Below are 25,834 nucleotides of genomic sequence, written 5' to 3'. Positions count from 1 at the left end.
TACTTATATGTAAATTGAGGATATTAATGTCTATATCCTCAGGAGCTTACAGTTTGAGGAGAAATAAGTGAAACAACAGAATATAGATAACTACGTACTGAAATACAGTGAATTATGTATGGAAAATCCAGACCTAGAGACACAGTGACCATATTTTTTACCTAAAAATCAGCACAAACATACTTAACAAAATGTTCATACACCTTCCATCTTACAAGCTTTTTCTTGTTCTTTGTCAACTTCCCCTGATTCCAGGGTGCATGCTGTTATTGTAAATAGCCTCTCTCCTCCCCAAAATAGCTAGCATGTAGCTAAAAATTCAATCTCATTCAACTCTTGTAAGAATCCCATTAGGTATTATTTTCTCACTTAAGAGACCATTCCCAATTTATAAGAAATTGAGGCTTAGAGTGAATAGGCCACTTATCTGAAGTCACAGAAAAGTTCAGTGACAAAGTTGGGATTTGAAGCCAGGTTTGTCCAACTCCAAAATCCACATTTTCCATCATCTTGCTCCACTGTTCCCTGACTGCATAAGCTGCTGTCTTTGTGGGCCCGAAAAAGTGGGTGTGTGTATCCAGGCTCACAAGGCCTGCTTCTGGTGCCTTGGCACTGCAGTCTGGGTGGGTTCTGGGTGGGTCCTGGGTGGGGTGGGGGTGTAACACAGCCCCTCCTTCTTAGAGGAAAAGCTCCTCAAAAAGAAACACGTTGAGAAATGGAATGGTGTGGGTAAGATTTGGGAGTTATGGGGGGGGGGGGCCGGGGAGCATCTAGAACTTTCCAGATCCCAGTGGGTCTGACCTCACGTAAGAGAGAGTCATTCCCACCCATGCCCCATCCCTAAGGCTCTCATTCCTGTATCCTCATCTCTGACCCTGCGTACTCTGGTCAGAACACAGTAAGCCTAGACCTGGGATCAGACTGGATGCTTGCGCATCATTTTGCCCACAATCTCACATTCCAGGCTGCCTGGGGGGTTGCTCAGAAGGCAGGGCCGGTAGTTGCTGAAGTGGGAAGTGGGGGAGGGCAGGAACCCAGCAAGGTTCCTCCAGCCCTTACTTTGCAGAGCAGACAGGGCATGTTGGTGTTCCAAACAGCTGACACCTATGGACAATGCCACTGAACTGCAACTCGACCTGGTAGAGTGGTTTCAATGTTAGGCATTGATTTGGGGAGGCAGAATGCTATGGGAGGCTGGAAGGCAGGAATCCCTCAGAACTCTGCAATCACAGCATAGTGCTCACTGGCCAATTCTAAATGATTTACATGCATTAACTCATGTAATCACACAGCAACTCCATGAGGTACCTACCATCGTTATCCATTTTACAGGTGAAGAAATTCAAACAGTCACTTGTAACTTGCCCAAGGACATGGGTAAATACTGATTATCCAACTGTAAAACGGGATACAAATGCCTGCCTTACACCTACATAATTCAGGTTTTGTAGGACGTCAACTCTCATGCATTTGCAATAAATTAGTATTTCTTAATCTGGAACCATTAATCTTTTTACCCTTCTACTTTTTTGTATACAGGAAAGATTTTTCCAGTGGGGCCTAAGTAATGTGGGTGCAGAAAGTTCCTGGAAAGACCCAAAAGAAATTGGTAACTACAGCAGTGTCTCCAGTCAGGGAAAGGTGGGAAATTAACACTTCACAGTGGTTAAACAAGATATTTAAATTAAATTTTTTTAAAAATTTAAGGGCTTGCGCAGTCACAGGTGAGTGTGGCCAGGGCTTCTGCTTCACAGACAGTGAGAGGATGAGCCAAAGCTTGAAGGCAAAGCTTCACATCCATCTACACTGGCAGGGTGGCTCGCCCGGGATCACCAGCAAGTCACAGCGAGCTCAGGGTCCTTTACCCGACAGCACGGGCCGGGGTTGGGGGTGGGATTTTTTTTAATGCATAAGGAGGGAGGGCGCTGGGGCACACCGAACTTTGGAACTTCGCGGGGTCGGCTGCGCCCGGGAGGCGGCGCCTGGGCTGCGGGAAGAAAAGGCCCGGCCAGTCCGGCCCCGCCCTGTCCAATTTAAGAGCCCTCGCCGGCAGCTGCGGCCGTTCCTGGACAGCAAGGCTCGCTCCCTTATTTAAAGCAGGTGTCCTCACTCGCTTCTCGCGCTGCCCACACAGCCCAGAGGCCCCCGGCTCCCCTTTCTGCGCCCGTCCGGGCAAGGGCCGCGCCATGCCCAGCCCCGGGCAGCGAGGCTGCCGGCCGCCCGCTACCTCGGGCGCCCGGGTCCAGCGCCCGCGCTCCAGCTGCTCTCCCGCGCCCGCGTCCCCCGCGCCCGCGTCCCCCGCGCTGCCGCGCCGCTCGGCAGGCCCAGGCCCACCCCGTGCAACCGGACGCCTCGAGTCCTCCTTCTCCGTCGAGGCCATCCTGGCCAGACCCGACCACCGTGCGCCCGCCGTCTCCCCTCTGTCTGTCTCCGCCGGCGCCGCCGGGGGCCTCTGGACCGCGCCCTCCCGGCCTCCCGCTCCGGTTCTGCCCGGCGCGTGCCCGGCGACGTGGCTGCCCGCCTACCTGAGCGCGGGGCTCGACCAGCCGTGCCCCCGGCTCCCGGTGCTGCGGCTGCGCGCCGCCCACTTCTGCGGCCTCCAGGGCCTCGGCGTCCCAGGTACGAGGTGGCGGACGGCCGCGACGGTGGGCACAGGGTAGAGGAGAAGTCCCCGAGGTTGAGAGCCACACACGGTTAGAGTGGGTGGAAACGCTATGACCCTTGAGCCTGCCGTTGATACTGGGCGGAGAGAGACACCGGGTGGGAGGCTGCCCGGCCCGCCGCTGAGGTGGGAGAAGGTGTGTGTGGTGAGGCGGGTGCGGAGCGGGAGGTGAGGGCGGGCCAGAGGGGGCTCGGCAGACAACCAGGGCCAGCGCAGGGTTGCAGGGGGCCCAGCCCCGCGTCCCTGGACGAGGGATTGGTAGAGGCCCTTGCTGTCTCCCACACCCGCTTTGGATAACGCTTGGTGGCGGAGGCTCTTGCCCAAAGCGGCTCTCGTCGCGAACCCAGGGCCCGGTCTTAGATGGGAGAAGCGGATGCTGCCGCTGGTACCCTCCAGCGAGGAGCCGTAGGGAGTTAGCCGACCCGCTTACGGCCTCTGCTGCTCACCTCTGTGGGAGCTTAGGTTCCGCACTTCACTGCTCTGCGCCTGCTTGCTTATAGCTCCTAGAGTGGTACCTTGGGGCTCTGGGCCCTGGAGCGCAGTCACTTAAATCCCAGCGAGCCTGTAACCATTGAGGTAACTTTCTCCTCTAGCATTAACATCCATCTACACGAGTTTCTGCCGTTTTTGGCTATCTGGTTCATGTATCCGCGTGGTTCCCATGAAGGAAAACAGAAGCGAAGTTAGTGCAAGCCTTATTGACCCATACCAAGATCCTTGTAAGACAATCTTACCTGGTTCCTAATTCCTGGGTTCCCCCCATCCTGCATCTCCTCAACTCCCTTCGGCTGGCATTTCTCCTAACCATGTGGGAGAGAAACACTGGTCTCCCAACCCCATCCAGATTCGTGCCGCTGAATGAGAGCCACAGCCCTCACTCCAAGCCACCTTTTTCTAACATCCCCACACACCTGAGGTTTGAATTGCAGTTTACTACTTTGTATATGGTTGTCTCATTTTCAAGTTAGTTTTTGCATGGGTGTTACATCCACACAGTTCAAACTTCAAAATGTTAACTAAGATATAGTATGGAGGAGAGTTTCCTCTACCACTCCTGTCCCCCAGCCACCTGGTTCTCCCCACCCCACAGGCAGCCAGACACCAGTTTCTTTATCCTTCCAGTGGTATTTTATACATATTTAATACCTGCACACACGTATATATGTGTGAAAATAAATACATATATACATACATACACACACACACACACATTCTTCTAACCCCCATACTAGACACACTGCTCTGCACCTTACTCTTTTCACTTGACCATGTATCAGAGATTTTTTCCTTGTAAGTCCATGCAGAGCTTCTTTGCCACAGAATGGTCCATTGTAAGGCTGTACCATATTTTAAATCTGGCCCCATTGATTATTTTTCATAGTTTGCTATTAATGCTTATGTTTATGGTAAGCCAGGTGAGCCCAGTGGTTTGGGTCTTGGGCAGCCAGGCCTCACTCCCTTCACTGGGGCAGTTTCGTTTGCCAGCCCTGGAGCCTCCCCAAGGCTAGTGGGAGCTAGCACTGCGCTTGCCAGGCCTCTGTCTGGAACACTTCCCTCCAAGCTAGCCCAAGGGCTCACTTCCTCACTCCTTTGGAGTTATGACTCAGGTACTGCCCCTTGGCAGACCAATCTCCATCTCTGCTGGCCCACAGCTCTATGAGCTGAAAAGCACCCTTGTGTGCATTAGAAAAGGTCACCCCCTAACTTCAAGCTGGCACAACACCTTGTCAGGCAGGAAGAATTGGCCTGTGGAGAGTGGGCAGAATTTCAGACTCCACTTACCCTCTCAGCTGGGTACCTGTGTGCAGGGCATAAGCTATACATAGTGGCCCTGTTCAAGTGTCAACTTAGTGAGGTGCCTACCTTTCTAAAGATACAAACTATCCCCCCTCCCCCTCCCACACACTTAACCCTGTCCTTCCCTGCTTTATTCTTCTCACTGGTGTTAATCCCTTTCTGACATACTCAATATTTTACTTATTTGCCTTTTTTACTGTTAGGGATTTTCTGTTTTGTCCTGGAACCATGCCTGAAACATAGTAGACATTCAAAAAGTTGAATGAACGAAAAGGATGAACTCTCACTCTTTGTTGAGAAGCAGGTCTCTTCTCTGCTCATCCCATAGGGTTTTCCTGAAGTAGCCAAGGAAAGGAAAGGAGAGATGGAGGTTTGGCATCTCCTCTTAGGGCCAAAGATTATGCCACTCACTTGAAGAATAATGGAGGCCGAAGCGGTCTCACAACACTGTCCCTTCTTTCTCATTTGTTTTACTTCTGCGCAGTCTCTTCCCACCCTGTCTTCTTGCTGTGTTACCTGGCCAAGGGTAAGACAGGGCAGTGGAGCTGTGAGCTTGTCCTCTCTCCTCTAAGATGAGAAGCTAGGGGGTTACCGGCTAACCTCTCCTCCTGCTAATTGCTCTTCAGGCTTGGAGCTGGCTCACTGCCTAGGCCTCTGGGGTCCTCGAGACTGGGCCCAAACTCAGGACCTTCAGGACACTGAGAGATCCCAAAAGAGAGTTCGAACCATGTTTAACTTGGAGCAGTTGGAAGAGTTGGAGAAAGTGTTTGCAAAACAGCACAACCTAGTGGGGAAGAAGAGAGCCCAGCTGGCAGCCCAGCTCAACCTTACAGAGAACCAGGTGAGAGCAGGGGACTCCTGTGGGGCCCGGGCTGCACCTAGGGACAGATACTACTCTCTCAAAGACCCTGAGTGGGGGCTGGGAGGAATTTATGGGCCTTCATCCTCTGTGCCAGGCCGATGGGGGAGACAGGCCCTAACCACTGGCACACTCCCTTCCCTGTATGATGAGAAAAATAGTCCTATTTGAAATCACATTATGGAAACAACACATGGTGTTAATCTAGAACTTTATAACGTAATGTTTCCATGCTAAGTAAGGAGCTGACAGTGAAATTAAGTAGGTATTCAAGGGACTAAATATTAAAAATAATAAACATTCCCTTGACCCCATATTCCCCTCTGGCTACTGCATCATCTCTCTGCTCTTTTCAGAGGCAAACCTATCAAGAACTGGCTATGTTCTCTCTATGTCCTCACCTCCCATCTACTCCTTAACTCATTGCAATGTGAATTCTTTCCCTACCATTTCATTGAACCTTCTCATCAAGGTCTCTAATGTCCTCCATGTTGCCAAAGTCAACAGATGCTTTCCTTTCCTCATCTTACCCCACCACTCAGTACAGTCAACCACTCCTTCTCTTATGAAATACACTCTTCTCTTGGCCTCCACACCAAGACACCACACTCTCTTGGTTTTTCTTCTGGCTTTTTGGTCCTTTCTTCTTGGTTGCCTTTGTAGGCAACTCTTCTCTAAGTGACCTCAAATTTTTTTCCTCCCTAGCTGATTTAATCTATCCCCATGGGTTTTAAATACTATCTGTAAGCCAATGACTCCCTAATTTTTATCTTCAGCCCACCTCTCTTTCCTGACTTGTACATCTACCTACCTTCTTGAGGCCTCCACTTGGATGTCTTGTGGGTAGCCATTTTAAACTTCAGTCAGAACCTCAATTCTTGATTTTATTTTTCTCCCCAAATCTCTTCCTTTTCCCACACATGGCACCACTGTCCACCCAGTTGCTCAAAATACTTAGTCATCCTAGATTCCTCTTTCTCTCCCACTTCCAATCCATCAGCCAGCCTTTTCACTTCTACCTCCAAAATACAACTGGAATCATTTCATTTCTCTCCATTGCCCCCAGTTCCAAATGGGACTGTTTTTCTCATCACACAGGGAAGGGAGCCTGCAGACCCAGCTCTCGCTGGATCCCTGCAATAGTCTCCCCAGCTGTCTCCCCGAATCTGTTTATATCCATTCTTCACACAACTGCCAGATGTGCAATTTACTTGACATGTAAATAGGACTGTGTTGCATCCCACTTAAAAGCTTGAAGTTGACACTTCTAACCCATGGCCTTCACAGTTTCCCTTCCTTTGCTTTCCCCTCTCTCAGATGTGTCTGCCATGCTCTCCTCCTTTTTGGTCCTCAGACGCTCCAAGCTTGGTTCCCCTGCCCTGGCTTGCTTTTTTCTCTGACCCCATCGGGCTGGCCTCTCATCCTCTGAGCCTCAGCTTAAGTGCTGGTTCTTCAGGGAGGCTCAAACCCCTGTTCATACCCCCATTTGTGTTTATACATTTGTCTCCATGTTTGTTATTAGTCTCCCTCCACTGGACTATGAGCTCCATGAGGGCAGAGACCATGCCTCTACTGCTCACTATTATCACCATCACCTAGGGTGATGCCTAGTTCATATCAGGAGCCCAATAAATATTTGTTGAGTGAATGAGTGGTGACTGGAATTAGAGGGAAGGGTGTGCTTCCCTTAGAATGAAGAGTAAATTTTGGCCAGAGAGGAGTGGGCACTGTGGGAATGGGGGAAGCAGTGGGAACTGCTGGTCACATTCTGATCTCTTCTCACTGCCTCAATTACAGGTGAGGGTCTGGTTCCAAAACCGCAGGGTTAAGTATCAGAAGCAGCAAAGGCTGAGACTGCCAGCTGCATCTGCCATGGCTGCCTCCCCGGACGAGCCCTCCAGCAGCTCCAACACCACCATCCAGAGAGAAGACGCAGAGTCAGGAATGGACAGCTGAGGACTGGGACGGAGGCTCAACCCAAACTGTTTGGTCTAGTTCTTCCTGAGGGCACCAACTGGACCTCCCTGTTCCAATTCTTAATGAAGAGCTTGTCAGGTCAAAGGGCATCAGGGGAATCTGAACTGTCAAGCAGGGGCCCCCCTTTTCTATATCTACCCCTGGGAGCTGTAATAATGCAAATGATCATGGGTACAGACTTTGGCCTTCAGCTATGTCCTTGGCTAAGTTACCGAACTTCTGAAGTTTTTTTTTCCCCACCTGTATAATGGGTATGTTGATAACGTAGACCTCCCAGGGCTGAGATGATGTCTGTAAAACACTTATAGTGTGCCAGGCTCAGTACTAAGTGTGCAGTAACTATTAAGGCTTATAGGTCCCCTTCACCTGTGGGAGTAATACCTCACCCCTGGCTTCTCCAGGGATTAATCTTTGCCTGGCCTGGCTGTAGACGAGAGAGGGCCTCCTTGAATCAGTATCTGGGCCTAGAAGACTCTTCCCCATTGGAGATGGTGGAGTTGAGAGCAAAGAAGGAAGGGCAGACCATTTAGCCCACTTCCTCTTGCAGAATTTCCCAAAGTTTTCTTATTTTGTCTGAACCGTTAACACTCTCAGAAGGAGCTCAGGCCCAGCTGCCTCCTTGGAGCAGACATGCTACCCTGAACACCATCTTTTTCCGTCTAGCTACTTGAGTTGACCCCCTATCCATCTTCATACAGAGTAGAGAGATTTAACTCTGCCTTTGCCAAAACTGGCATTTTGTCATAAACTCTGCTGTATTATTTATTATTCCCCTGCTTCACAACCAGTTCTCATGGCTCCCATTCCTTCCCAGGAATCTACTCAGCTTCTTTCCAAGAAGCGTTGCTGATAGCCTACTCTTGTGAAACCTGCCACCAACATTTCCAGAGCTAATTTCTCTAGCACTCCACATTCCCTGGCGGGCTTCCGTTGAGGGTATTCATTTAAAACACATAATGACTTCTGGGTGTTGAGATGAACTGGTGGAAGGAGGACTGCCCTGCCACCTAGTGGTGAGAGAGGGCATGGTCCACACTGCTCTCCAGAGTTTTCTGAGGGAGGAAGGAAAGGCAGGGAGCAGGGGTGGCCTTGGAAAAACCACCTGCCGCCAAGGCAGTTGACCATCGTCTCCAGGACCAAGCTGCAGCTGGAGGGAGGCCAGGGTCCAGCTTCAAGAACCCTCCTGTTCCTGTCTTCCGGGAATTCCTTCCTAATGCTGGACCCAGTCAGCTCTATTAAAGGAACACAGCTACATCTGCCTCTTCCAGGAACCACTGGCTCACTTTTTTTTTTTTTTTAAATCACCAGCAGTGACCTATTCAGCAGTTACTGGGCTCTATCAAATCCCTAAATGTCACCATGAGACCGCAGCAGATGCAGACACAGGTCCCTTTTCAAGTAGCACAGAATCAATTGGAGCACGAGGGAACAAACTGAGACATGGTGGTCAGGCTTGGCTGTGGGGACAAATGTTCAGGTCAGTCCTGAACAAGAGAATAGGTCCCTCTCCGGTTGTCAGGACAATGTGCATCTGCGGACTCACTTCTGCATACAATTTCACGGGTCCTTAGACCCTCCAGCACCCCCAGGCTACAAGGTCCCTACGCCCTGAAGAGTCTGAGGAAGACACACGTCCAGCTTGATCTGTCGTAGGACAGTCTGCCCCGCTGCCAGACTGCCTAAGGAAATAGGAAATCTTGCGCCGTACTTTGTAGGATGGATAGGTGGAGTAAGCTAGTTCTTCCCTTCAGGTTGAGGGTCAGAGAGGATAGCAGTAAGTCAGCCCGTTGCTGTCCCACCCCATGACTAGGTCCAGAGAGCGCTTTACTCAAGACGGACCACTGGGTGGCAGAGACAACAGACACAAAGGTGAACTCGGATACAGGTACACAGATCAAAACTACACGCACACGCAAGCTCTGGTACTGGCCACGAAGATAGAGACAGAGGCAAAACTGCGCAAAGGCAGGCCCAGCTACACCCAGTAAACGAACTACTTAACCTACAGATACAGAAACCAAAAAGATCCAAATTAAGACCGGCTAGCGCGCAAACCCTCGCAGCCTCGGGGACACTCACGCTGGGGTCGGGGCCGGTGAGGGGCGGGGCCTCCCGGGTCGAGGCGGGGTCAAGGGTCAGCAGGCGGAGGTACGCCCAAGATGGCGGCCTCCATGTGCGACGTGTTCTCCTTCTGCGTGGGCGTGGCGGGCCGAGCCCGGGTCGCCGTGGAGGTGCGCTTCGTGAGCAGCGCCAAGGTGAGGCCGCGACGGACCGTGCCGGGGTCCCCCACCCCGCCCGGCGTTGGAGACAGCCCCACCGGACCCCACGCCTGGAATCTAGAGGCTCCTCTGCCGCTCGGACGCTGCGGCCCGTTCCCGGCTCGGGGCCCGGGGCCTCCCTGTCCCCGCGCGCAGGGTTCCGGGGCGGTCATGCGGTGGGCCCGAGCCCGCTGAGTTTCCGTGCGCGTCCCCTGCCCCCGTGGAACCAGGCCTTTCCGCCAGTGGGGCCGGGGAGCGCCAGGCCGGGGGACGTTACTTCTGGGTCCTGGGAGCTGTGGGCGGGACGTGCTGGGCAGGGGGAGCTGCAGTACAAAAACGCGTGGGTCCTCAGGGAACTTTCTGAGTGAGATTTGGGTGGGGGTTGAGGGAAAAGGCCAGGACACTTCACGAAGGGTCTTGGAGTGTTAAGGAGTTTGGACTGAAGCCCGTAGTAGCACTGAAGGGTTTAAATCAAGAGGGTGACATTTTGTTGTTTTATTATCGTGTTTTAGAAGTTCATTGTAGAAAAAAAAGCGCATGTAAGGAAAGAGAAGGTAAAACACTCAGAATCTTATATTTGTGCAAATATGTGCATATTAAAACGGTATTTCTAGAAACTGCTTTTTGATGCAGCAGTAAATATTTCAATATCAATAATGCTACATATTAATTTTTAAGAGTTGAGTAATAGTCTGTTTTATGGGAGGACCACTGTTCATTCAACAACTGCTCATTTATGGACCCTTATGTTGTATCTTGTTTTTCAATCCTGAGGTCAAAGATATTGGAGCTCAGTGACTGTGCACACATCCTTTTGTTCTCACCAGCACTGAGTATTTTCTTTCTTGGTTATCTTTGCTGGTTGATATGTGCAAAATGATATCGCTTTGTTCTCATTTATATTTGTTTACTAATGAGGTTGAACACTTTGTCACGTGTAGTGGCTGTGTGTATCCTTGGTCCTTGCCGTAGATGTCAGCCTTCTAGTCTCATCTGTCTCCTGCTCTCAACATCATCGTACTCATCCAGTTCCCGAACCTAACCTTCCACTGTCCTCTTTTCACTCCAGCGGTACATGGAGCATTCCTCTCTTTCCGTGATAAATCACCTCCCATATCCTTGGCCTCCTCAGCTGCCCACAACTCCATCTCCACCCCGAGGCCTCCAGTGCTCGTCATTGGCTCACAGTTTGATGGTGTCTCAGTTCCATCGCTCCTAGCCTGCAGAGATATTCACCTTTACTTTCACTTCACCCCTATCTCTCAGGCCCCTCCTTTTTTTACTTCTTCCCTCTTACTTCATCACTTCAGCCACTCTCCTTGCCCAATTGTCCTGTCCTAGCCTTCTATCAAAACCCCAGCTCTGGAAGAATGAGCTGGCTTCCCTCTCCATGCCTACAACTGATCTGCTGCTGCAGAAGAATCACATACCCAGACCTGGTGACAAGATGGCTTATCCTGGGCTTTTTGCCTCTACATTCATCAAGTGAGATTGGTTTGTGATTTTTTTTTTTCCTTTATGGTATCTTCCTTAGGTTACCACATCAAAATTATGCTTGTTTGTTTTTTGTTTTTGTTTTTGTTTTTTTAATAGAGAAGCTTTCCATTTTTTCTCTGTTATTGAATAGTTTAAATAGCACAAGAATTACTTATTTGGTTTGAGACAGCTGGCTCATGAAACCATATAGGGGCGTCACATGGGGGTAGTTTTTGACCACTTTCTCTATTGCTTCTATGGATATTGGCAGGAGTGATTTCCAAAATTTTACCAATTGCTATGCCAGGGACATGACCAGTCAGAACAGAAACCTGACCAAATATGGTAGATGTCAACCGGGATGCTGTACTAATGCACATCAGGCAGGTATTGGCATTGCAAGTCTGTCTTGGCTTTCTTCCTTTTGAATTCACTTTTGGCACTTAATATTTTTCTAGAAAATAATTTAATAAAGAATTAATTTACTACATAGTCTTAGATTTTTTGGTACAATCTTTTTTTTTTTTTTAAACTTAAACTTTTCAAATTGGAGATAACTTTGCATAGTTTGTACCCTTTCCATTCAGGTTCCGTTCTCTCCAATCTTCTTGGTAATATGAATTAGAGTTGTTTTTCTTGAAATACTTTATATGTTTGGGGGATAAGTGGTTTCATAGAGGAACAGCTCTGATTCTTTCCTTTGCTTTACTAAATATTTCCTACATTTGGTCCTCCAGAAAGAGGGAGAAAGAGATCAATATTTATTCAATATTGAGATTTGAGATTGTCAGAAGTAATGTGGATACCTTTCTATATCTTGTTGTCCCACAGAGGAAGGCCAGGTTTTCATTTTGCTGGGTGGGTCCCAGGGGCTACTAGGCATGGAGGTGGGCTTCTAGAAAGACAACCAGGCTGCATCCACGGCTTTGCCAGTGGTTTTGTTCCAGCTGTCCCACTGTACCATATTAGAGCTCCCAGAGTTATTCACAGGATTGAGATTTGTGGCTCACGGGGTGCTCAGGGCCTGTCCAGGTCTATACATCCTGCTGCTCTGATTTTGGGAGGTGCCCCTGTCTATCCAGAGTGCCAGTGCAGAAGGAAACCGGGAGCTACCCAGGAGGCCACATGACAGGACACTTCACTGCTGTGTCAATCATTTCCTTTCTCTCTCTTTTCATGACAGTTCACTGTTGGCAGGGGCACCACTCTGTATAGTGGGAGAAAGTGCCCAGCTGGGCCAGTAACTGCCTAGGTTCTGAAGCTGTCTCCTGAGTCCCTTCGCACATGTGAGAGATGGCAATTCAACAGTTGTTTTCTCATCCTTCATCCCCTACATATCTACAGTGCTTTAGACCAGTACTTCTCATTTAATGTGCATATGAATCACCTGGGCATCTGCAGCTGATTTTAACAATGCAGATTCTGATTCAGCACGTGTGGAGTGGGGCCTGAGATTCTGCATTTCTAACATCTCCCAGGCAATACCCATGCTGCCCAGTCCATCACTTCACTTTGAGTAGTAAGGAGCTAGAGTTCATGAAATTCCTTCACCTGTGCTATATCATTGCATCCTGGAAACTACCTGGTAGGTATTATTATAATACCCGCTTTTCACATGGTAAAAAAGTGAAGCAACTGGCTCAAAGTTTCACAGCAAGTTAGCAGTAGGACTGGCGCTAGGATTAGTCATTCCTTTCAGTGTAACACCTGAGAACTTGTTGGGTACCAGGTACTATGTATGCTAGGTGCTGTGAGTACCCAGCTGACCAGGGAAGAAGGGCATATTCTCCCGCATAGGCCTCTCCCTCCCGTGGTGTAGGATTTCTCTGCAACCCTGAGGAGCAGCTTCACGACCAGGATCCTGGAGGGGCACGTGGGTGACTCAGAGAAGGCCGCCCTGTACCAGTTCCTGGTACTGGAGGCTCCAGCCTGCTGTGAACCTTGGCCCTGCTCTGGCCATCCTAAAAATTCTCCTCTCATTAGTCTGACACGGCTGATGTGGTGGCTCTCTTCCCATCCCAGGCCCTCTGCTGCTCCCCCTCCTGGACAGGCTGGTAGAAGTGCGACTGAAACTGGGCAGAGCTGCATTTCCAGAGGAGGCAGTCACGGAGGGTGCCGACCACGCTCCATGAACCCTCCTGAGGCAGAGGCTTCTGACAGGAGGGAAGCACGTGGGGGTGAGGAGCCCCTGAAGCTATGTCCTCTGTCTCTTCTTATGGCCATCCTATTCCTTCTCTGCCCTCTTAGGGAAAGGGGTTGTTTGCCACACAGCTGATCCAGAAGGGGGAGACCATATTCATCGAACGGCCCCTGGTGGCTGCACAGTTTCTCTGGAATGCACTTTATCGCTACCGAGGTGAGCACATCTCACCTACTCCTGAGGGCTGTTGGGCCCAGCAGCGTTTGCGCATGGAAGAGAGTACGTACATCCCTACCGGCTGACGTCTCTAGGACTCCAGGTGTTGGGAGGAAAGTGCGACTTCCCTTGGAGAGCTGCGCCTGAGAACCATGCCTCTGTCTAATCTCAGGCCATTTGCGGCTGTAAGCCTGCTGCAGAGAGGTTCTTCCAAAGTGCTCCCTGGGGGAGGATTGTCACTCAGGTGGAACTCAGTGTGGCCTATACTGTAAGGTACTAGATGTCGTGCTGAAGGGCTCTGTGCCAAAGTGGAGCCCCCTACCAAGAGGAGACCCCATGCCCCTTGGTTAAAAAAGGCTGTTAGGGGTCGGAGACAAATAGGACGCTCTTAGCTTTGCCAGTCACGTGCTTTTTTCACACTTTTCTTGGGCTAGAGAAAAATCTGTGAAAGGAGGGTCACTCGGCTCCAGAATGTGGGGAAAGCCCAGTTTGGGGGCTGGGTGGGGAGCCCCGTAGACTAAGTCCCATCAAGAAGCAGAGGGAGTCTGCCGGGATGGGTGGGGACTCCGGGGAGGGAAGAAGGCATCATCTATAATGCGTGTGAAATTCATTCATTTAACATAGTCATTCATTCACTCACTGCTCAGACTTTTATTGAACACCTTCTCTGAGCTAGGTGCTATATTAGCCCTGGGGATATTGCTGTGAAAAGGGCAAATGCGGCCCCTGCTCTCAAGACACTTAATTGTCATGTCTGGCTCTCTCCCCCAGCCTGTGACCACTGCCTTCGGGCACTGGAGAAGGCAGAGGAGAACGCCCAGAGACTGACTGGGAAACCAGGCCAGGTTTTGCCTCACCCTGAGCTGTGCACTGTGCGCAAGGACCTGCACCAGAATTGTCCCCACTGCCAGGTGAATATCCCTGGGGGCTAAGCTGAAGTCCTCTCTGGGGAGACAGGAGTGAGGACAGACTTGGTCATGGCCCTTGAGAGCCCGAATGTAGGGAAAGACATTAAAAAGACATTACTGTTCCAGTTTCGTCCTCTCTGTTCCAGTCCCATTGTGTAGAAAATAGGCTTGGTGGGAGCTTGCCCTCTTCCTAGGAGCCTGGCAGGGGCCCTTCCCTGTACCTGAGAAGCAGTCTCTCCTTCCCATGGTTTTACAAGCCTGGGTCAGGTGCCCCTCTCGCATGCCCCCAGAGCACTGTGTGCTTTTTCATCTCATAATACCACTGACTACTGCTTAGGGGGTATTTATGGAAGGAGTGCAGTTAGAGGAGGTGAGACCACATGGGTGTCTGTGCCTCACCCCACTGCCAGATCCTAGGGTGCTGACCTCCACCTCCCCTAACAGGTGACGTACTGCAGTACAGAATGTCTACTAGCCGCAGCTGAGCAATACCATCAGGTCCTGTGCCCAGGCCCCTCCCAGGATGACCCCCTGCATCCTCTCAATAAGCTGCAGGAGGCATGGAGGTAGGTAGCATTTCCTCTCTTCTTTCCTTTACCCTTCCCTCCCTGCCTGCCTTCCCCGTGCTTAGTGGATGCAGCCATCTTTGTTAAGTTACCACCCCCTAGATTTTTCCTCCATTCTTAGGGCTGAACTATCACCCATTCCCCCTGCCTTAAATCTGAGCCGCCAGTCCCACCATTCTCAGCATTTTACGCACTCCCAGAAAGAGCCCCATTAAGCCCATAGGGGTATAAAATCCTGCCCAAGTCCTTGCCAATGACTTTCTCTCTTTGGTTATAAATGAGATTGGTAGGAAAGATTCTCTGTAGTAATCAGACTGGGCGTCCCTGAATTCAGCTACTGGGGAGGGAATTTCTAGGCCAAGCCTTTTTCTTTCTCCCCAGGAGTGTTCACTACCCCCCTGAGACTGCAAGCATCATGTTGATGGCCCGGATGGTGGCCACGGTGAAACAGGTGAGCCCACCTGATCTTCTCAGGGAAGCTGACTCCGGCCTCATTCAACCCTTGGCCTCAGTTTTCTTCTCACCTTAACACTCTGGCTTGGATACAGAGTTCCTTCTGGGCTTCCCAAAGGAGAGCTGCTTTCTGTGTAAACCTTAGGAGTAGCTAACCATAGATCTAGCAGGGGAAGTGGGGGCTCATCTTGCCTGTGGTCTGTGACCTATGGGTGACTTCCTGTGCAGCAGCAATTCATATATAAGCACCACCTTTTCAGGATTGTGTCTCTTAGATAAAGCGAGAGAAGCCACTCTGACCCCTTTAGTATTGTTGCTCCTCAGCCTCATTCTGTCTTCCCAAGTGTCGTGAACTGGTTAGGTTGGCACCAGCTGCGGAAGATGGTTGGGTGTGGGCAGGGTGTGGAGGAAGGGTCTACTTAGAAGCTCATGTGTGATGGTGTTTCTCTGAGGGCAGGGGCTTTAGAATGACAGCTTACTCCTCCCACACGGGCAGGAGTGGCAGTAAAGAGGAGGGTATCCGTGAGTCCATGTGTGCACAGGCATGCGTGAGCATGTGTGAACCTGACCCTGAAGTATATTTGTTCACTGCAGGCGAAGGATAAGGATCGTTGGATCAGGCTCTTCTCCCAGTTCTGTAATAAAACGGCCAATGAGGAGGAGGAAATTGTCCACAAACTCCTGGGGGACAAATTCAAGGTTGGTCTCCCCACATGACCCTCCCACCGCCCCCCAGTAGCCTGGGGATGTCCGTGGCTACCTAAGGGAAGCTCCACATTTGCTGCCTTCCCAGCCACAGGAAGAAATTAGAGCCTGGGTCCAAAAATCTGTTCAGAGACTTGTATTCCTGCCGCTATTTAACTTCATGACCTAATGTGGACTTAAAATTGGGAAGTGGGGTGATGACAGAGGATGGAAGGGCTGGGTGCCCTGATGTGGGAAGGCAGGACCCCATGATAGGATTCGCAGTGGGCGAATCAAGTGTAATGGAAAATGGAGGGCTGGGGGTTCCACAGGGTCAGGGAGCGGTGTGAAACAATTTTAGTTGCCAATGTACTGAGCACTTGCTTCAAATCAGAGTTACACATTCTCCCTGAGAATAGCAGACTTCCATGCAGGAGCTGCCTGAAGGTGGAGGTAGGTGTGTGAAAGGGCATCTGGGGTGGGCCTTCCTGCACTGAATCTGGGGAAAGGAGGGGGAGGGTCAAGCTGGTCTGGAGGCTGGGGCAGGGAGCCTGGAGGGTGGTGGTGAGGACAGAAATTCTAAGCCAGGCTGCCTCCGCCCTGCTGGTACAAGGGCTAGAAAATAGGGAGGAGTTTGGGGTTCGCTACCCTGGGTTGGAACAGGCCAGAGACTGCCAAGTCTCTTGGAGATAAGGATTCTGTGGCTTTCCTTTGCCCCCAGGGAAAGCTCGGTCTACAGAGCTCGCCCTCTTCCTTCCCTTACGTGGTCTTCTGGGCCCTGCCTGGGTGCTAATGGGAAATCCCCAGGGATGCAAGTCTCTCCCTGCTTCCCCTAAACCAGGGCCAGCTGGAGCTTCTGCGGAGACTCTTCACAGAGGCCCTTTATGAGGAAGCACTCAGCCAGGTGAGTGTGGGGAAGGTGGGACCAGTGGCCTCCCAGTCACTCCAGCTCTCCAGGAGCAACCAGGTCAGCGTCTCCTACTGGGACAGCTAAGCCAGAGCAGACCTGGTCTTCTGGAGTTGGGATGGTACTGACTCACAGCAGACTTCCACAACAGGAAGAAAAGCTAGTGGCTGTAACCCGAGTGCTCTTCTCCCTTTCTCCCCACAGTGGTTCACTCCAGATGGATTCCGGTCTCTCTTTGCTCTTGTTGGGACCAATGGCCAAGGAATTGGGACCAGGTTAGGAGGGAATGTTCCAGAGCTGTTGGACTTGTCCCTCAGGGCTGGGGTGGGAGATGGACTGAGGAAGGTAGCCACATCTCTTTTCAAGACTAGGGTGGGGCAGGGTGTGACTCTGGCCAGAATGCTGGACTAAACTCAGTGGTGGAGGTCAGAAAGACTGAGTCTTGGGAGCACTTGGTCTGTTGGGGAAGGACACACCCACCCACCCCCACCCTCCCCCCGGAGAAAGAAATGGACTTAACTTGCTTGGAGTGGGAGAGCCCTGTGAGCTGGGCCTCTTCCTCTCCAACCATGGCTGCCTGGGACCCCCAGCTCCCTGAGCCAGTGGGTCCATGCCTGTGACGCTCTGGAGCTGAAGCCTCAGGACCGTGAGCAGCTGGACGCCTTCATTGACCAGCTGTACAAGGACATCGAGGCAGGTTGGTGAGATGGAGCCTTGGCCTCACCCAACTTTGGAGACATCCATCAGTTAGGCAGTGGACACAGTCTTCCCCCAGGCAGCTCTGAGTTCGTGGTTGGGGAAGGTAATCCCTGTGTGCCTATGGGAAGCTTCAGATCTGTCTGCGGGACATACAGGAGAAATGGCTCCGCGATCTGTGCAGAGGCTTGATGCTGGGGGTGGGGGAGGGCCGGACAGTAAGGTGGTACCATTTATAGGAAAGCAAGGCTTGCGCCTCAGAGAAGCAATTTCAGGTAAAATAGTAGTGATTGGGTGGCAAGACAGTGGAGCCACTGCCTGTCCTTATAAGCCTAGTTCCCTTTTCCCACCTATAACGTGGATGCAATAACATCTGCATATTACTGTCTTACAGCAACTGGTGAGTTTCTTAACTGTGAAGGATCTGGCCTCTTTGTGCTGCAGAGCTGCTGTGAGTCCCGGCATTGAGAAGGGGTAGCGTCACAGCTGCAGTTCATCTCTCTTGGCCCCTTCTGGGCTGGTAGAGTTGAGTCTGGGAGTGGGGTTAGGGCTGAGCTTCCTTGGGGATTTCCCCTCAGCCTTCTCCTTCCATTATTTTTTCATTCATTTATTGGACTCTTGTGCCTTGATATAAAACCTTCCAGTGGGCTAGGCCCAGTGCTAAGGCAGGGCACAGAGCTCTGATTCTTGCAAAGGGGAGCCTGGGTTTTGCCCCACCACTGCCCTGTGAGCTTTGGTAGGAGAGTGTTGTGATAGCCCGGGAGGAGCTCAGGCTGGAAGGCAGTCTCATCAGCACCTGATGGAGGGGGCAGAGCCAGCTCAGACTGTTGTCTTTTCCAGATCCCAGCCTCCCACCCTCTGCTCTCCTCACTGCAAAACCTTCCTCCCAGGCTCTGGGGACACTACTCCTCCCAAACTAGGCTCTCAGAGGGCCTGGCTCAGCTGTTACCAGACATCCAATAACAGACAGGACTGAGTTAAGTGGCCTGGCACGGGCATCCCTTTCACAGCCCTGTCCCTCCCTTTGTGAGACACTGGGAACGCATCTGAGGATCAAGTTGACCAGTGAGGAGAGAAGGGGCAGTCATGGCAGGAGGGGAGGGGAGCGATGCGGGAGTGCATTAGTGCCTGTGCTCTTCCGGAAAGAGCACTGGACAGGGATATAGGAAACTGGGGTCCCAAGACCTGCCTAGCCCTAGCAGGGATCAGAGAACAAGGAAAGATGGGACCCAGTGCTCTGCACAGTTAAGGCTGTTATTTTTATTAGTCAACAGTCCTCATTACCTGCCTCTCATGACCCAGGCAACCACAGCTGTGTCCCCAATGCAGAGACCTCCTTCCCAGAAAACAACTTCCTTTTGCATGTCACCGCCCTGGAGGATATTAAGCCAGGAGAGGTGAGGGGGCCAGTAGCTGTCGGGGTGGGTGGGCAGTGGGCCTTGCAAGTTCTCTCCAGGAATTGGGAGCAGCAGTGGCTACAGTCCCAAGTTCAGGCTGTTGGGTTGAATCCCCACATGCTCCAGGACATGAGTCTTCCCCATGAGTATACTCTAACCCCACCCCACTTCAAAAAATAACTCCAGAAAGCCTCAGAGCAGTGTTTCAGAGACAGCTGTGTGCCTAAGTTCTTGTCCCCAGCTATCTTTTGATCAAGGAATCTGCAGCATCTAAGGAAGCAAGACACGGCCCTTTGTAGCTTGGACTGTGGGGTGCTAGTGTGGGTTTGGGGCCCTGGCTCTTAGAGCTGTGCACGGAGCCTGGCTGAAACTTCTTTCAGGGCAAGTAGCTTCACACCAAGATAACGTCTGCCCCAGCCACAGACCTTGGCCATGGCCCGAGGCCAACCATAGCCCCCTGTCTCAGACACAGATTGTGAAAGCCTCATAGTGGCCTCTGCTGTGAGCACAGGGGAGTGGATCAGGGTGGCCTGCTCCTTCGCTGAAGGGCAGCTCTGGCTCCTGGGGATGGGGCAATGGTTGGACATAGGGCAGAGGCTGGGGAGGCCCTAATGCCATCTGTTAGAAAGCACAGACTGTCAGAGCCCACCTCTCTTCTGCCCGTTAGGAAATCTGCATCAGCTACTTAGACTGCTGTCAGCGGGAGCGCAGCCGCCACAGCCGCCACAAGATCCTCAGGTGCCAGCTGGGGGTGTGCTGGGCTGCCGGGCTCTGGGCTTCTCCGTGCTGGTGGCTGCCTGACTTTGTACCCTCACCATCAACCCCCCCAACCCTCTGCAGGGAGAACTATCTGTTCGTCTGTTCCTGCCCCAAATGTCTGGCAGAGGCTGATGAACCCAACATGACCTCTGAGGAGGAGGACGAGGAAGAGGACGAGGAAGGAGAGCCGGAAGATGCTGAGCTGGGGGATGAGATGACTGATGTGTGATGTCACCCTGCCTAGAAGTGGTCCTACCCCAGACCCTGCCAGAAGAGGGGGCCTTGCCCCAGAGCAGAGGCTTGGAAGGAACTCCCACTCCTGTTGCCTGCTTTCCCCCCATGCCAGCTCTGTTTCTTCCAGAGGGTAAGACAGGCTGGACCCTAGGCCCTCCATCTCCCGCCAGACCTCATGCCCAGGACACTGCTGCTGAGCGGCTCAGGCTCTGCGTTGTCACTGAGCCTCTCAGAACTGGCCTCCCCCTGAGGTACGGGTGTAAGTGGCTGGAACCAAGGTCACGGCCTAACAGTGTTTCTTCCCCTTGGCCCCATGGCCCCGCTTACTCATCCACCTGAGGCTTCATCCTCCTCAACTCACTGTTGGTGGGGGGGCGGTTGGGTCACAAAGTGGCAGCCTGAGAACAGCCTGACTCCACTGAAGAAGAGAGGGGGTTAGACACCCTTAGCCTCTTCCCCACTCGCACAGCTGGGAGAGGCAGGAGGGAGGAACTGGGCCTCCAGAGTACCTTCCCTAAGGCTTTCTGCGGGGCAACACCGAACCAGGGGGATTACCTCCCTCTGCTCACCTCCCCACACCCACCATTTCCACATCTGGGGAGTAGAGAGTCTCCCCAGACAACAGACTCTGTCCTTATGCCTTGCCTCTCAGGCCCTAGCACAGTGGCTGGCCTCACAGGGTATGGAAGAGGTCTCTGCCTCCCTTGGGAGGGACATCATCACCCCTTCCTCCCCCCTCCTCCCACTGAGGACTCTAGCAGCATGGCTGAGCTCTGGGGGATGAAAGGCCGGTGCTCCTTAATTTAGGATGTCATAGAGTCTTCTAGAGCATGGGTCAGTAAGGGGCTCTCCTAGTCTCAATCTCCGTCTTTAGGATCCCTGCAGAGGAACATTGAAGTCTTCCAGAAATCTAGGAGAGCTAGGCTAGATACTCAGATTAGCCCTGACTGTGTCCCTCTCCTCCCCAGATTAGCACTGCCCCTTACTCTTGGGTTGGAAGCTGTGGAAGTTATAACCCATCACCTGCAATTCCTTTCTGCCTACCTTTCCTGAGGGGCCTGCCACATGCCCCTGCTGAGGGATCCCAGGGAGGGCAGGTGCCGCCCCACAGGCCCTTTCCTGCATCATGAGCCAGGTGGAATCTGCCTGTCTGGCCTATTGGGTTCTTAATCCTTCACAGCAGCCAGCACCCCCTCCTCCCCACCTGCCCACTGTTCTCAATAAAATATGAGTGGTGACAGGCCTTTGCAGGAATGCTTTGTGGAGAATGGCTTGACAAGCTGCTCCAGGAAGGCAGCAGTCACACAGGTGGTGCAAAAGTGCATAGGATAGAGCAGGTGACGGCAGGAGATGGGAGCTCCAGCTCCCCAGTTTGGGGTCATCCCTGGTCTTGCCTATACTCTGCTGTGCAAATGTTTCTAAAGTCCAAGAGCAGGGCTCCTCTGAGGCCCAATGTGGGTCCTCAGTACCAGGCTACAAGATGGGGCTTTTGCTCAGGGACTGAACTACAGCTTCCCAAGTTTTTGAGCAGGAGGCTGTTGTGATCCAAGATTAGCAATCTGAGCACTGGTCCTAAAGGGCCTTGGGCAAGTCATGTATCCTCTCTGGACCTCAATTTCCTCCCTTCAAAACAAGAGCATGGGACCAGATAAGTGTTTGAAGGCCCCTCCCACCCCTGTGTGCTTTTACTCTAGGACACAGTTACAACCCTGATGAGAGGCTTTATTGCTAAAAAGTCAGTGAGGGTTTATTATGTAGTCCTCAAACACCAGCTCCTTATACCATTCCAGCAACTGCTATGAAAGACCCTGGGTGGGGAGGCTGAAGCCAGGTGGGATGTGACAGGTCTCAGATGGCTCTCAGACCACCTGCTGTTGGCCCCTTTAGTTCCAGACCCTAGCCCATAAGACCTGGGGCCTGGCTCTTGCCTCTTCCCATAGCATGAGACAACTTAGGAGCCCAGGGGAGGGAAGGCCAGTGGTGTGGCTTCCTTCAACTTAGCCAAGGCCCAAGCCCTTTTCCTCTACCTGGCTCCCCCAGTCCCCAGATGCTATCCCCAAGTCCCAAACAGCAGAATTCCTGGATTTTCCCCTTCCCAGCCCAGAGTTGCTTATGGCTGGAATGTAGGACCAACTCTTCTACCAGAAGGTCCAGGGCGGTTGCAGCAGCTCAAAGGTGGGGATGCTGGTGACATTGACTGGGATGGAAATGATGGCCCATGGCAGCCCATGCTGTTCCAGGGAGCGGCGGATCATGTAGCTGGGAGAGCATGAAGAGAGGTGGTGATGGTCACTTTCCTGGCACCCCATCCTGCCCCACTGTCCCCATCACTCTGGGAGTTCCAGAGCCTGAGGACTTTTTTGGCCCTCCAACCAGGGCATCCCAAGATGAGGCCTGTGGGTAGGGACTGGTGATTGCCCTTGACCTCCCCGAGTCATGGCACCCAGCTTGGTGCTGATACAGCCAGAGACAAAGAGCCCTCACCCATCTCGGCCAAGCAGGAAGAGGGCAGGGATGTCAGCTGTGCGCTGGGTACTGTCTTGGATCATCTCCACGTAGAAGCTGTCATTGTCAACTGCGTTGTCAGAGATGATCACTGCCCGCCCACCGTGCTCCTGCACCACCCGGGTCTTGGAGAGGAAGGAGCAGCCCCTGGAAGAGGTGGTGATGAGACCAAAGGAAAGGCGGGGTCCTAGCTCTCTGTTCCCCAGACCACCACCCTGGGAAGATGAAAGGAGGGCCCTGGAGGCTTTTCTATAAAGGCTCACAAGTAAATGGCCAAAGGCTTGGATAATCTTAAGATGTTTCTTAAAGACCCTTAAAAAGATGAATTATTTAAAAGCAGCTATTTCAAAGCATCACCACCAACATTGATCTCAGAATCTACCCTATGCCTGCCTTCCCCTTGTGCCCATGCCTGTCCGCTCCTTACCCCCTCTCCACCAGAGCGATCTGGTCCTGGATGAAGAAACCGTTGCTGAGTTCCCCGCAGGCCTCTGAAGGTTCAGCAGGGACAAGGTGAATCTGCTCATACCTTGTATGCTGAAAGACATTTAGACAGGTGAGAGTGTGGGGAGACACACCTGCTTTAGGACTGGGCTGACCATCCCATGTTATCAGCTTCTCACAAAGTGTGAGGGAAATGAGGAACGATTTCTGTGTACTGGACACTTGAGCATTTTTACTTAATTCTCACAAAGGTCTGTCTAGTCCTATCCCACCCTGCCTTTCCCAGACATAGGTAGGGAAGTTGGTATGGACCCAGAGAGGGGAAGTAACTTGCCTTGAGTCATGTTGTTCAGAGGTGGAGCTAGCAGAGCCCTTGATTTTTCACTACTTCGTGTCCCTAAGAAAACAGCTTTTCCCTCTGTGGTGCCCAGGTCTGTATTATACCCAGAGGAATAGCTGGAAGCCCTTCCTGGCTCTGTAGCCCCTGGAAGACAGAGCTGGATTCTGCCCCCTTCTCTGTCCCAGCACTCAGGTATGGGTTGAAGCGATGAGGGTCACCTCAACTTAGTGTGGGGAATGTGGAGACAGGATCAGAGATGAGGGGGCCTCCCTGAACTTACAAAGATACCACCAAAGTCCTTGGCAGGTGTGGCTGTGAAGATGTATCGAATGTCCCCAGGACTCAGCACTTGAAAGTACAAATAATCATGGATGCGTAAGCCTGAAAGGTAAAATGTACAGGTGAGAAGGCTCCAGGGAAAAAAGCTGGTTCAGGTTCAGATCATGGACCCCATGCCTTCAACGGGGCTGGTTAAGGTCTGGGCCCAGAGACCCAGCTTCAGCCAGTTGGGTCTTCCAGGTGGGTAGGATAGATGGTCTCTACCCTGGAGAGGATAGAGTTGATGCAGACAGAGTTAGTAACCCCAGAGATTTACAGCTATTGCTGCTGCTGCTTACACAGGTGAGCCAGGAAGACAGAACTCCAGTGTTAACCTCTCTGAGGGTTAATTCATTGATCTTTGCTCTGAAGCAGACTTGGGAATTTCAAGATGGAGATGTGGTAGCCTGCGTACAAACCAGCTGTCACCAAAACTTAAAAGTTGACTCTGGTTCCACTGCCATCCCCCTAGTCCAGCCACTATCATTTCTTGTCCTGGCTGTTGCAGCTTTTTAACTGGTCTATCTTAGCCTCCATTTTTGCTCCCTACGGTCCATTCACCCAATAACTGCCAGGGATTTTCTTAAAACATCTTAAAGCAAATATCATGTCACCACTTCAGTACCCTTCAATGACTTCCCTTTGCACTTAAAATCTAAACTTAACTCTGGTCTGCAAGGCCCTGCTTGATCTGGCCCTCCAACCTCATCTCTTCCTATGTTCAAGCTACACTGCCCTCCTTTCAGTTTCTTCACATCTCCAAGGCTTCTTGCAAGTTCCCTCACCCTATCCCCACCTCTACCCCTTTATATGGCTCACTTCTATTCATCCACCAGGTCATAGCTTAAATGTCACTTTCTCAGAGAAACCTGCCCTGTGACTGCTCTCCCCTTATGCCCATTCAAAATGTACTTTTTCTCCAGTGACATTTCTAACATCATTTGTAATTATACAGTATTTATAATTTTTTGTTTATTGTCTATCTCCTGCACTAGGACAAGGACCTAAGTTTGTAACTTCATTCAATACTGTATCCACACTATCTAACATAGTGGCTAGGATACAGTTGGTACTCAAAAAGGTTGTTGAATGAATGAACAACTATTTCCAGCTCCACTGCTTTGAGGAAGGGAATTGCCAGAATAACCAGATATTTCTGGGGTGTGGATCTCTTCAGCACCAAAGTGTAATGTTTTACCTGAACTTAAGTCCCTGGTTTCCTTAGCCCAGAGAGACTGAGGAATGTGAAAGGGTGGAAGTTGCTGCCACAGGTCTGTTAGTCAATCAACAAACTATCAAGTCGCTACTGTGTGCCAGAGCGTTGGGATGGATTGTGGCTTTAGCTGTCCTTTTCTACTGTCCAAAATCAGCTGCCAGGTAGAGCTCCACTGGCTTGGCACTGGGCTACATATATGGCCTTTTATCCCGGGAGTGGAGACTTCCCATCGGGTACAGATACACTCCCAAGGAAGCTTTCCTGGATTAGCACTAAACTTCCCCTCCTCCCCACACACATCTTTGCCTGGCCTTTGCATCTGCTGATCTGTATAAATCAAGCGTAGGTATACACATGTGCTCACGTACGTATATGGGTGTATGTTTATGTTCTCGTGTAGGTGCAAACAAGTTGGGTGTGTACGTATGTGCTAGTGCCTGTGAACCCACGTGTAGCAACGTGTGGCCCCGTTTATGTATGTGAGTGCTCACGTTATCTCCAGCTTGTAGTATCGCTAGTTGCTCCTTGTTGCTCGCCCCCTTCGCCACCTAAGTCAGCGCTAGTGGGGGTAGGGGGAGTCTTACTTCGACGTGGGGGGCTGAGGACTCACAGCCCAGCCTCAGACCGCACCCAGTTCATGTCCCTGGGGAACCACTACCCACCCACTCCAGGCGCCCGTCTCTGAACCTGCCCTGCTCCGAATTCCCGGGGTCCCCAAGGTGACCCGTGGCCCCCGGCCCGAGACGGGCTTAAGCTGGACCGCCAGCCCCGCCCTGAAGCGCAGCCCCGCCCGTTGCTGCTCACCGTGGGCCGCGACGCACGCGGGGAGCCAGAGCACGAGACAACACCAGCCCGCGGCGCCGGCGACCATCTCCAGGGCCCGGCCCGGCGCCGCGCTTCCTCCAGCCGCCCTGCAGCGCGTAGCTCGCCGGACTTCGGCCTGACAGCTGCTCTGGACTACCGCCCCCAGACCCGCTCACGCCGCCGGTTGGCGCACCGGAACGAGGCCCAGGGCTGATTGG

General features: G+C 51.9%; 3 protein-coding genes across 5 annotated transcripts; 2 read left to right on the top strand and 1 right to left on the bottom strand.

The window, feature by feature from the left end:
• Positions 1–2,186: 2,186 nt before the first annotated feature.
• NOTO (notochord homeobox) lies at positions 2,187–7,274 on the top strand. Its single transcript, XM_059943516.1, has 3 exons — positions 2,187–2,619; positions 5,086–5,300; positions 7,116–7,274. The coding sequence occupies exons 1-3, from the start codon at positions 2,187–2,189 to the stop codon at positions 7,272–7,274; spliced, it is 807 nt and encodes a 268-aa protein (XP_059799499.1).
• A 2,153-nt stretch (positions 7,275–9,427) lies between these two features.
• SMYD5 (SMYD family member 5) lies at positions 9,428–21,233 on the top strand. Of its 3 annotated transcripts, none has more exons than XM_059942953.1 (13): positions 9,428–9,550; positions 13,277–13,385; positions 14,157–14,296; positions 14,738–14,859; positions 15,241–15,310; positions 15,907–16,011; positions 16,838–16,900; positions 17,108–17,178; positions 17,494–17,600; positions 17,994–18,050; positions 18,902–18,996; positions 19,664–19,734; positions 19,837–21,233. In XM_059942953.1, exons 1-13 carry the CDS (start codon positions 9,455–9,457, stop codon positions 19,982–19,984), a joined length of 1,254 nt encoding a protein of 417 aa, XP_059798936.1. In that variant the 5' UTR covers positions 9,428–9,454; the 3' UTR covers positions 19,985–21,233. The 3 variants fall into 3 exon arrangements, 2 of the variants coding, with proteins under 2 accessions (XP_059798936.1, XP_059798934.1); XM_059942951.1 differs by having other exon boundaries at positions 13,277–13,448; XR_009506502.1 differs by lacking the exons at positions 19,664–19,734; positions 19,837–21,233 and adding an exon at positions 18,440–18,575 and having other exon boundaries at positions 18,902–18,978.
• A 477-nt stretch (positions 21,234–21,710) lies between these two features.
• On the bottom strand, positions 21,711–25,793 carry PRADC1 (protease associated domain containing 1). The gene is made up of 5 exons (XM_059942954.1): positions 25,617–25,793; positions 23,559–23,659; positions 22,922–23,031; positions 22,474–22,641; positions 21,711–22,248 (listed from the first exon to the last, which is right to left on the bottom strand). Exons 1-5 carry the CDS (start codon positions 25,681–25,683, stop codon positions 22,128–22,130), a joined length of 567 nt encoding a protein of 188 aa, XP_059798937.1. The 5' UTR covers positions 25,684–25,793; the 3' UTR covers positions 21,711–22,127.
• Between the last annotated feature and the right edge of the window lie 41 nt (positions 25,794–25,834).

The sequence above is a fragment of the Balaenoptera ricei genome, chromosome 13 (assembly GCF_028023285.1).
Source record: "Balaenoptera ricei isolate mBalRic1 chromosome 13, mBalRic1.hap2, whole genome shotgun sequence".
In the NCBI taxonomy this organism is placed as follows: Eukaryota; Metazoa; Chordata; class Mammalia; order Artiodactyla; family Balaenopteridae; genus Balaenoptera; species Balaenoptera ricei.
The sequence above is the reverse complement of the archived record's forward strand: the minus strand, read 5'-3'. Positions and strand labels throughout refer to the sequence as shown.